We start from the raw sequence: 12,035 nt of genomic DNA on the forward strand, positions 1-12,035 counted from the left end.
ATTATTTCCTCTGCTACTTACTGTGTGCTCTGGGTAATTTCACGTTTTTCATCCTGCCATTTTTTTAATCTCTGTGTGGGATTTTCCATCAATAGAATAATGCCACTTACAATCATCCCTTAACACCAAGCGGGGCCTTTAAACCTCTATATTGCTGCCATCAAACCATCAGTCCATAGTTAGAGCCGCTCAATCTGTCTATGATTTGCTTGTTATCCTCCATTCATTTACATGAATTTACCATCTGTCATTCCTCACTTGATCATTCACACGTTCATGAAATATGTAAACACTACACATCAATCCCTCTTTTATATTCATGAACCCCCTCAGATGACAATATTATTCATTTAAGATGGAAAGACTCTTATAAATCCAACTTGGTCACGTGACTCCTCTCTAGCCAATGGGAGGCCGGTTTGTGTTTCTCCCCACAGAGGTAGAATTGAAGGAGTTGATTGGACGGACGCCGGAGCTGAAGGGGGAGGGAGTGTTTGCTGAGGGCGGGGGGTGCCGGGTGGAGAGAGAAGGAGGGGGGAGTGCTTTACCGCAGTATCACTAGATTTCTGCACCACTCATCAAAACTCTGCGGCATGCAGTGGAGAACTGGGGGAGGACAGTTTCCACAGTCTCTGCTCTCCATCTGACAGCCGTTCTCCTGCTCTTCCTCTCATGCTCAGCTGTTTCCCCTGAGCTGCTTTAATTGCCCCCCTCCCTCCCTCTCTCTCGACCCTCTCTGATCACTTCTGTAAGACTTTTTTTTGAAGCTCAACTTTTTACGAGAAGATGGCAAAGGACGGAGAAAAGAGCGAATGGAAGGAGTATATTTGGAACCCGAGGACGAGGGAGTTCCTGGGCAGGACGGCGAGCAGCTGGGGTGAGTGCAGAGCAATGCAGCACTTATTCATTCCAAAGGTGCCAGGAGGACGTTTCTCCTGTCGCTGTCCACTCGCCGCTGGTGCTGAAAGCGAAAACTCTCCCTGACAGAATCCTCAAATCTACCTTTCAATTTGCTCTTTATTTATTAATTTCCTGCCCTTGCGCAATGCGCTCAGCATAAGGGTGGAGGCATTATTTGACACAAGAATTATCCAGATTACCGCTGCAGTGCTGAAACAGGTTCCACTCTTGTTGCTCGTCCACGCTGGGGAAATGAAAAAAAAAAAAAAAAGGGTTTGATGATGTCACCGACTTTCCAAAAGTATGTGTTCTGGTTGATTTATTGGAAGAACCATGAAGCGATAGGCACATATGGCTCCGTTCTAATGACATTGGAGCATTTTAATCTGGGTAAAGCCGACGACCAAATGCTATTTCTATCACCTCCGACTCTGCCCCCCTCCCAGAGTGAGTAAACCAGTGAGGGGGCTTAATCCTAATCTAATGACTTCATTGGCCGACAGGCGATCTGGACTTTCAATTCATTTCTCTCCATTCTGCGTGATGTTCAGTTATTATAATAAAGTTTTGAAGTGGGGGATGAATGGACGACAACTGAGACGGGAATCAGAGACGGGAACTACAGTTATAGAAATCCTCCTGCAGTGTGTGGGTTAATCCAGATCAGTCTGTCCAAGGTGCTCCGAGGTCTGGTGGCCTTTAAAAGCTCTGTTCTTTTAAGGCTTACTAATAGGGCTATTTCGGTAGCTAGCTACAATGTACTAAACTTAGCTTTATTTCTTGTCTGGCGATGAAGGCCCCCTCGGTTGTTTGATGTTTTAATTACAAGAGCCAGCTTCAAGCATCAAACGCTTCTCTGTGGATCAAACGGAACACTTCCTGGTCTGCTTTTTGGGTGGCGCTTTGATGGATGGCATCATCTTAGATAACATGCTGCGCTCCTCTAGAACATCACGTAGCTCATCCTGGTGGGACGGAGAGATGCGGCTGAAAGGACTTCTGCAGTTCAATCTATTTTACCTGTAGTCTGAAGAGTTTCTGTAACTGTTCCATTTAACTGAATTGCATTTAGCTGTAAATGCTGGATGCTAATTAAATCCCAAATAAAACATTCTGGATTAGTGACAAAAAATTGACACTTATTCATCAATCAATTACCCTTGATAACTGTTTAGACCAGGGGTGGGCAAACTCGGTCCTCAAGGGCCGCAGTGGGTTTCTTTTCCAACCAATCAAGAGGACACCTTTTGACCAATCAGATCAGATCAGATGACTGTCAGTCTGATGTTGCTTGTTTTAGCTTAAACCTCATTGGTTAAACTGTGCATGCTCGATCCGTTGGAACAAAAACCTGCACCCACTGCGGCCCTAGCCAAAATGCCTCCATTTAAATATATGTGGTAATGTCCATCGACTGGGTCGCCACTGCAGCATCCCACAGTGCGGTGACAAATACTGTAACAAAAATTGTGGAAACCAAATCACAATATCGTTTAACTCACAAGATAACTAGCGACCAAGTGACGAAAAAGAAGCATAATATTGTTTATGAAAAATTATATTTGTAACTTTTCCATAGTTAACGATCAAGTTAGTATAATTACTTCTGCAGAAGATCAATGCATAATGATTAGTGATGGGTTGATGATGCCTTATAATACAGCTGTTTAGTGAAGAAACTGTGTCATGATACAGTATCGTGATACACAGTCTTGAAAGGCCACTAGATGGCACCCACTGTTTTAAAGTATAATGCAATGAAAACTGGAATCATTCTGAAACTGAGAGTGCCATCTAGTGGCCTTTCAAGATGAATAGAGTGTATCATGATGCCTCATCTGCTGTTTCATGAGGCCTCATCAACAAAACAAAATGCATCTTATTTTCCAAGTCACGCCCAAGTCGATGTTGGGTTGTTGGATTAATCTGGTGATGCATTATACCAGAGAAGAAGTAAGAAGACGGAAAAAGTATGAGCCACTTTTTGTCCACTGCTTTTAAGCATAACCTTGAAAATTCCACACTTTCATTACCTGCAGTCAGCTCAACTGGTATCATCCAATTTACAGACAATCTGTAATAATTATAAATGTCGTACCTTCATTCAATGCTATTGTCAGTCGCCCCCTGGGACACTGATGCTACGGAGGTAGTCTAACACCACCTGGGAGAATCAATCGTTCGTTGGGAAATGGCAAAGATAATCTATAATGTGCGCTTATTTATACTTTTTTATGATTTTGCGCCCATGGTTGCATAAATTCATCATACTGCAGGTTATGACTTACTTTAGCTACAGAACATTTCCTGAACCCCTCCCTAAATGTAACTTGGGGAGACCGCCAAATTTGAGTGCACTGGTGAGACAATGAACAAGTGGATTTAAGCAGTGATGGTCTGTTTCTGGGTGTGTCTGTGTACGGTGCCAAAGGTGTAGTCGGCTACTTATATAGATGGAGCTGGACGCCAAGGCCCCTACTGCACAAGTCCATCTGATTTCAATTTTTAACCAATGACTTTAACTAATGACTTTAATGATTCTGATAATGCATTCAATAACTAGCTATTTGTTCATTTTCTATTACAACCACCTTGTCCAGTTCCTCTAAATTGAATCTTATTTTGTTCTGTTTTCCATTATATATAAATAGTTGTTTATGCATGACCCAAAACTACAATAAACAAGTAAAGTATAGAGATGCCGTATGATCAACTGTCTTCAAATTATTAAGATTCAAATTGAGATCCGAGTGAGCGTGGACGACCTTCTCATTAGCGGTGAAAGAAAGCAGACACCTCCTGCTGTCATTGTTCGTCTGCGCTTTTGTTCTTCTCTTTCAACTGCTGTCTGTGAAGCTGAAAGAGAGAAGCTTGGCTGAACCGAGCCCGTGTGGGCTCTGAACCTTAGACCCTCCAGGAGGTAGGGGGGACGCCAACCTGCAGTGACCCGGTACACCTGCAGACCAGTGTTAGTGTATATGATAGTTTTATTCCTTTCGTTTGCTAAATTAACTTTCACATATTTATCTGTTCACTTATTTCCCTTTACATTTTTCTGACTTCCACTTGAATTTTTAAAAATTTATCATTTTTATGCTAATGTCAATTTATCTTGATTGAATTAGCATTGGTGTACCATAGCTACTGTTAGCTTATTTGAAACACCACTATGATTCCACAGAGTATTTTAAAACCAATCATCTTCAGGGTACTGAGTTTATTTAAATACCATCGAGAATAATAGTGCCATAGTGATAAATGATAGCATACATGCTACATTATAGTCTATCATGTTATGTTGCAGCATTTGACCTAGAAATAAAATATTGAACACGCATTTGAAATGTGGTGACAAGTTATAACTAAGCCTTGTGCAACACCCCATAATTATTAACAATAAAATGAGTAATTATAACAATTATCACGCTACATACATTAGCGCTGCCACTAGCATCATACATGGACAAATCTGAGCTGAACTCTCTTCGTCTGCAACAGAGAATACATGAATAGTAATTACATTTTTAAAACCAATTAAAACCTTTTAATTGAACAAATATTTGCTTATATATTAATGGTATATTTGCACATGTTGAGATTTGAATTATATGGAAGAGATTATTAGCAAAACTGAAAAAATAATTGTTAAAACATCATAATTTGAACTGTTGCTGTGCATTATGGGAATATTTTTTTTTAGATTTTACATACAAATTGAAATATGAAAAAACATTTATGTATCTAAATAAGCTACGACTACTTTAACAAAATTACTTTCGTTTGATGCCCTCAACTCTATGTGAGTTCTCCCCGACTCCGTGTGCCTGCTGCTGCAATTATTCTGAAGACATTGCAGAGAAAGACTGCAGCTCATCAGAATAAAGAAGAAGTGCAGCAGCTGTGTGTGACATTTTCTTATAGATTCCAATCAAGCATGTGTGTGTGAGCCGGCCTGATGCTGACACGGGGGCAGCAGGTCAGGAAGCTCAGCTGCTTCCCCACCGGGCCTCAGGTGTTGAAGGTTGATTTGAAGGGAGGGGGGATTTGAAGGTTATTTATAGGTCGTAGTGTATTGCTCAAGGTGTGGACCTCTGGGAATCAGTGAGTTGAAATGTTGACGTTCAGAGGATGAAGGATGATGACAGATGAGAGGCCATACCTTTATTTCTGATGCCTTCACTAACACCTGGAAATAATCATAGAAGATTTGATTTTGTATTTCTAACCCTATTTAAAATGTCACTGTGCCTTGGCTATTTTTAGCTTTACTTTCGAGTTGAGTTTTTTCACATCTTCCCATTAAAAAAAAGTTTTGATTCATGATAAATACGTATTATTATTATATTATATATTATAAAATAGCATGCTAGCATGACAAAAAACAAATGGTTTAATGATTTTAACACGTTTTTATCATCTCTCTATCAGTCATTTGCCCTTTAGTTCTAAAATATTATATTTTGTCAATACACAGAATAGTGTTGTGTATAGTAAAGTGAAAAAAATTCAGCAGTTAAATTGGTACAAGTCTTCTGTTGACTCTTTTGCTGAGTCCTTAGTTCCAGCGCATTTGGTAATTGAAGCATAAAGTCAATCACCAGAAGTTCAATCACTTAACCTGTGACCTGATCTCCAGGAGGCCCTTGTTCACCTTCTGTAGTTTCACCCATTGGTACTGGATAATGAATTTAATTGCCTGGAGTATTTCCCTCACTGAGAGATCTGCTCTGTCCTTTATACGATCTGCTATTGTGACTGTTAAATAAGACGACAATTATCCATGAAAAAGCAGTTGCTCTTTTCGAGCTCAAGCAACCATTCTTCGAGTGAAGCTTCAAGTTGTCGCTTTTAAGACTCTTGTGACCTTTCATCCTGTCTCACCTCTGACCCCTTTTCTCCTCCGCAGGTCTGATCCTCCTTTTCTATCTCGTCTTCTACATCTTCCTGGCCGGACTGTTTGCCCTCACCATGTACGTGATGCTGCAGACCCTGGAGGAGCACAAGCCCACCTGGCAGGACCGCCTCACCACGCCAGGTAACCCCGAGGGTAACCGGCCCAAACAACACGCTTCAGTACTTGACTCTTTCTCTCTTCCTCATCTGGCGGCAGGAATGGTGATCAGACCTAAAGCAGACGAAGCCCTAGAGATCACTTACGACATTCATAAAACCGAGAGCTGGGACATGTACGCTCAGGCGCTGGACAGGTTCCTGGAACGTGAGTATGGAGCTCAGTCTGGAGGACATGACATCATCCTTAGGAGCCCAATATCTCAGAATAAAACAATACAAAGAACACTTTGAGATACATTTTTAATTGATTAAAAATAGTGTTAAAATACCTCTTAAAATATGAATCGTTTTTTTATCAAGTATATAGCGATTTCTATATGTTAAATAATATATATATTTATATATATTAAATATTATTTTCACTTACTTACTTGAAATAAAAGCTTTTGTGGTAGAGAAAATACAAAAGAATATAAAATATTGTTTGTTCATAATAAATTTAATGTTAACAATAGATTTATAATTTGAAAATAAATACACTTTTATTAAAATTGATACATGTCTATCATTTTGTATAATAAAAAATAATGTTCAAATATTTTAGACATAATCTGTGTTCTTATTTTTATTTTATTTTATTATTTATGTAAACTGCTTTCACCATTTATTTACAATTAACTCCCATTTAAAATATAATTTAACCTTTAAATATGCATTTTATGAACATGCTTCTACAAGTACAGTAACTTCCCCTCCCCCGCTCCTCCCTCCTCTCCCCCTCCTCCCCCCTCCAGCCTACAACGAGACCGTTCAGGTCCAGAAGAACGACCACTGCGTTTCGGACCAGTACTTTGTGCAGGAGGACAGCGGCGACGTGAAGAACAACCCCAAGCGCTCGTGCCAGTTCAACCGCACCATCCTGGACGCTTGCTCTGGCATCGGCGACCGTTACTATGGTTACCACGACGGCCGTCCCTGCATCATCATCAAGCTGAATCGGGTATGAGAGCCAACGAGAGACGGGATGCTGTTGCTAGGAGACGAGGAGTCCGTGAGAGAGAAATATGAAACAATATAAATAAGCTTGAAACACGTGCAGCGGCGGAAAAATAATGGATTCAATTAGACAAATTGTTTAAGGAGACATTTATGGACTCATATTTGTGTCAAATTGTGTGTTTGTTGAGCAGGTGATCGGGATGCTGCCGGCTGTGGAGGGGAAGGCGCCGTACGTCACCTGTGGGGCAAAGGTCAGCATCGTTTTCTTTCTCTATTCTCATCTCCAGTGTGTCTCTGCTGCATGTTTCATCTCCATCTTCTCCATCCATCATTCAGAGGTACAAAGTTGGCCAAAACGAATGGGTAAGATACAGAAATTGAAGTAGAGTCCAGGCGTAGAAATAGTTATAGTTGTTAAAGTTCCTTTTGAGTTTTTAAATACTTTAAATTACTTTGATTCCTACAAATGATTGGAGATAAAATAGTTAGAATAGATGGAATCATGTAGTGTGTGAGCATATAGCTTTCTTAATTGAACAATTTCTTAACTTAACTTTTTTAGGCTAATGACTAAAGAAAACTAGCATAAAGCAGGACAACTTCTGATTCAATTACATTAATATTTATAATTACTGAACCGTCATCTTCTTCGCTTCTACTATTTGTGTCCCGAGAAACTACTGCCACCCGCTGAGGTCATTGTTTTTTTATTGGTGTCTCAAATGTTTAAAAGAAATATATATATAATTTTCTGAGAATTTTGTTGAAATAGAAATCTAAATGTGTACTTAAAAAAGCAGCTTGCAAGATCTCTGCACTCTCACTGCTTTTAAGTGAATTAATAAAGTACACAAAACAACCTTTACTAGGTAGATACTTTGTCTCCTACTGCACAACTACAATGGCGTCCACCAAGCAAATGTTTATCTAATAAACTTTCTTAGCATTATTAGCTTCATAATCATGGAGTATTTCTTCTAGATTGTAAATATATATTATATATATATGTTATAGATATATTTAAATAAACTGATGATAAATGGGTCATTGGTGATTGTAAGCTTCCCCCCAATTTAGTTTTTCCTTCAATCCATTCCCTTCATACGGGTAGTTAGCATCGGTACAATTCTTCGCTTTCTGACTTTTTTTTCACCCACAGAGGGAAGACACCGACAAGATTGGAGAGATGCTCTACTTCCCTCCTAATGGCACCTTCAACCTCATGTACTACCCTTACTATGGCAAGAAAGCTCAGGTAAGATTTTAGAGTACTCAAAATAAATCAAACTAGCACTGGAGCAAAAATGCTAGCTTGGAAAAAACAAAGGTCAGATGTGATTTTAACACATTCCTTTGTTAGAAATGTAATGTTAAAGTGCAATAAAAGCACTTTTCTATATTTTATATATATAATAACAGGTAACTAAATCTGGCAAAGTAAGTCAAATGTATTCTGAGAATGTATTGCCACATATAATACCAATGAAGAAATTTGAGAAAATACCTACGAGTCGCTAACTTAAAGGGCACCAAAAACTTAAACTAACCAGAGCGATGAGGTATGTTAAAATTAGCCTTTTATTTGTCAAAAATGTTGGCCCCTTGTTCGATAGAGCCAAAAAAACAAAGCTAACTGCCAACATAGTAGCATTCTGTTTCTCCTCAGTTCTGACCAAAGCGCTGTTTTGCAGGTGAACTACTCTCAGCCTTTGGTCGCCATCAAGTTCCTCAACATCACTCAGAACGAAGACATCAACATCGAGTGCAAGATCAACGCCAACAACATCCCCCTCGGCAGCGAAAGGGACAAGTGGGCGGGCCGAGTTTCCTTCAAGCTGAGGATCAACTCAATAGAATAGCTCTTCCTTTACTGCGGCAGAAACCGATGGCAGAATTCCCACCCGACATGTTTACAATCCCCCCCCCACCCCCCCCACACCAGGGGGTGGGGAAACGGTTTGCTAAGAGGAGGCGGTTATGAGGTTGAGGGTGCTAATCCTGTGATTGATTTTGTCTTTGGGACAAATGTTTTTTTCTGTATATTAGTTTGAGGTGATATCTATTTATACTGCATGACCAACTAGGGGACATATGACGGACGTAAACGTGTGTTCGAAGTTTGCAAGGATCCGCGACATATTTAATTGCTGTGCCCCCCTACCCGACCCCCCCCGCCCCCCTCTCCGCCGCCTCGACACACACTACGTGTTTTACTAACCGTACTTATCTACGACGTAACCGAATACAAGCATTACGCCCGTTTTCTTGCACTTGAAAAGAATAATCGGATTTATATCGCAATGGATGAATGCAGAGGTGACGCCATTTTTGCATGTGTGTATCGTCTTTACCGTGCTGTGAGGGACGGGGGCCCCGGAGTCCTACCAACACTGACCACCAGGAGGAACCGGCAGGGTGTAGTTAAAAATGATTAAGGAGATCAATTAGACTTTGAATGCATGACATCATTTAAAAGTTATTTACGTTCATACCTTTTTTTGTTTAGACAAATTGAGATTAAATCCTTTTTATGACAAATATATGTTTATTTGTATTTCAGTGAGAAGTATAGAAGTATAGCTTTAAAGTCCTTTATTTTGTCATTCAATCTAAGCAGCGTAAAAGCTAGTGTTCTGATGATGTCTTGGGTTCTGAACAGTGGTGTAGCACCACAGAGCGGATGGCTCTCCATGTTGTTGGGGTGGCTTGAATGTACTGGAATGGACCGGGCGGGTTCCTATTATTTTCCTAAGGTTTGGGTTACGCATTGTTCAGGCTCCAAATTTTCATTCAGAACCAAATTTTAATAAATTAAGAACCAATTATTAAGTCGAGGGACCTGCATTTAACGTTCTTTAAGGAACCTCAAGAGTAGTTGTATAACTGAACATATGAAGGATACTTGAATTGTGTGTGTGTGTGTGTGTGTGTGCATGTGTGTGTGTGTGCTCACTTCATTAATCATCAAATGTAGGTCGGGAAGTTGCATGGATCGTGCAATACACATCAATTTACATCCTTGTTTTGTTTAAACCCTTTAGTTTCAAATGTAGATGGTTGAGAGTAATAAAAGGGACTGGATTTAAAGCTGATGAGCTTAATTTGGTATATATATTAAAAAAAACAACTAAAATGTATTTAAAAAGTGAATATATAAGTGCAGTTATTTGGAGAAAAAAAAAACAAGTAAAATTTATTAAAAAACCGTATAATACATTATAAACAGTCTCATACATTATCTCAGCAGTTAAATCCATTTTAACAAGTTTAAATCATATATACTTTCCTTTTAAATGTTTCTATTTCAAATAAGAAATATATGATTTTTGTATCAATGTGCACTCGGGTGCTTCTTTTTTTTGTTGAATTTGTGGATAAACCTTGAGTCTTACCATGCATATTACTATTTCTTAGTTTTAGTTTCTTCTTCCCCTGTTCAAGTGGTGTCACAGCTGAGATTGCCACTGTGACAAAAACAGGAGGATGAGAATGTGTGTCTGTTACTATGGCAACCGCGCTGCAGACAGTGACACACTGAAGCATCTGTTTATCTTATTGTGGTCTCACTAATAGTAAAATAATTTGATAAATAACATTCATATATTGTCTCTAATTCGTCTTAAGATTCCCACAATAATAAATGGCTAAGAAATTTGATCAATTGTACGTTCAACCACTTAAAAGATGTTAATATTTTTTAATAAATATCAGACTTTATTTATGAATAGTTGCATCCTTTCCTCCGTATTCTTGCTTCAGTCATCTCATGGTCGGGATTTCTCCTGTGACATTCCCCCTGACACTTACTTAATTTCACTCTAATCTCTTAATCTTTTGGGCTAATCCACGCTGAACTTCTTGACACGACTACGTCGCTCTTCCTCCTTGTGTCTTGAATTGAGAGCCTTCTGTTCGACCTTCATCATTTTCTCATGTGTTTGGCTCGACCACCTGACCAGGATTATTTTCTTCAACCAAAGATCTTCATTCGTGTGTGATCAGATCAGTGCAGAAGCTGTAAAGAAGTATCTTACATAATTAAATAATACGCACAAGTTGCTCCACTTTGACATAACAGTGCCTCCTGGTGGACAGAAGCGAAATGTTCCCCCAGTGTCACAGAATGTTATTTCCTGTCTCAGTACATCCGGAGATAGTCCTCAAAAAGCAATATATTTATTTCCTTGTGTGGCTGCGTGATTTAAACAATCCTTGGAGAGGCAGAATTTTCTGCATTATTCTGATGAAAACAACCTTGTTTTGTCGATTTAAAGAGTATTTTTATTGCTATTTTGTTGTAAAGAGCTGAGAATGTACTAGCTTAGTGTAGGTCGTATCATAAAACTGGAGACGCTGGAATTGATTTAGAAAGACTTTATTGATATTTTTTTGTAGAAGGGAAGTCATGAGAGAGATTACAAAGAAGCCCACATTTAAGAATTAAAGGGTCCGTGACAGGATGTTGGAACCATTCATTTAGTCGGAATTCGAATGCTTAATAATTGTACAATATTTGGGAGTGAATTGAAATCTAGTTCCATGCTGCACTCCGATCCCCTTTATGACAGAACAAGAAGAATTCCGCGCCAATTGATCCATTCGTAATAGTAGACCAAAATTGGATTGAATCGAACGACGATGTCTTGGTTGAAAATCATGTCACAGATCCTTAATAGAATCAAGAAAGCAACAAGCCCTTTATTACTTCCACGTCAGACAATTCTTCTGCCTTGAAGGAACAATTTTTCATTTCACTGCCCAAATGGATGAAACTCGACTCTGCGTCTTTATGTTTGCTCTGATTGTATATTTTTGCTCATGTTTACTGCAAAGATAGAACATAATAAATGTCATTTAAGGAAACCCGCACGTTGTTTGTGTGACCATTGTTTTGATGAAGAGGTCTTGAAACAATCACTTACTGACATTGAAATTGACAAGACCAATCATGTGACTTACCGACTCAAATCACGCTTTTCAAAGACATCAGTGTATTGTTACCATAAAAAAGCGCAATATTAAACAACATTTTCATTTACAAAAGTCACAAACATTACTTGGTTGCATTCCTGAATTCAATCTGCTCACTAGTGATGGTCTGATGAAGCTTCATGAAGCAGTTT

General features: G+C 39.1%; 1 protein-coding gene across 2 annotated transcripts; it reads left to right on the forward strand.

Annotated features, from left to right (window-relative positions):
* Nucleotides 1-589: 589 nt before the first annotated feature.
* atp1b2b (ATPase Na+/K+ transporting subunit beta 2b) lies at nucleotides 590-11,779 on the forward strand. Of its 2 annotated transcripts, XM_087807387.1 has the most exons (8): nucleotides 590-877; nucleotides 5,807-5,935; nucleotides 6,011-6,118; nucleotides 6,708-6,913; nucleotides 7,104-7,163; nucleotides 7,249-7,275; nucleotides 8,072-8,167; nucleotides 8,604-11,779. In XM_087807387.1, exons 1-8 carry the CDS (start codon nucleotides 787-789, stop codon nucleotides 8,769-8,771), a joined length of 885 nt encoding a protein of 294 aa, XP_087663513.1. In that variant the 5' UTR covers nucleotides 590-786; the 3' UTR covers nucleotides 8,772-11,779. The 2 variants fall into 2 exon arrangements, with proteins under 2 accessions (XP_087663513.1, XP_087663514.1); XM_087807388.1 differs by lacking the exon at nucleotides 7,249-7,275 and having other exon boundaries at nucleotides 591-877.
* Nucleotides 11,780-12,035: the final 256 nt, after the last annotated feature.

Source organism: Callionymus lyra, chromosome 14, assembly GCF_982586985.1.
Source record: "Callionymus lyra chromosome 14, fCalLyr1.hap1.1, whole genome shotgun sequence".
Lineage (NCBI taxonomy): Eukaryota > Metazoa > Chordata > Actinopteri > Syngnathiformes > Callionymidae > Callionymus > Callionymus lyra.

Coding starts and splice junctions, on each gene's coding strand:
- atp1b2b (XM_087807387.1), top strand. CDS start 787: ATGGCAAAGGACGGAGAAAAGAGCGAATGGAAGGAGTATATTTGGAAC. Junction 7,164..7,248: donor ACGTCACCTGTGGGGCAAAG/GTCAGCATCGTT, acceptor TCCATCATTCAG/AGGTACAAAGTTGGCCAAAA. Junction 7,276..8,071: donor AAGTTGGCCAAAACGAATGG/GTAAGATACAGA, acceptor TTTCACCCACAG/AGGGAAGACACCGACAAGAT.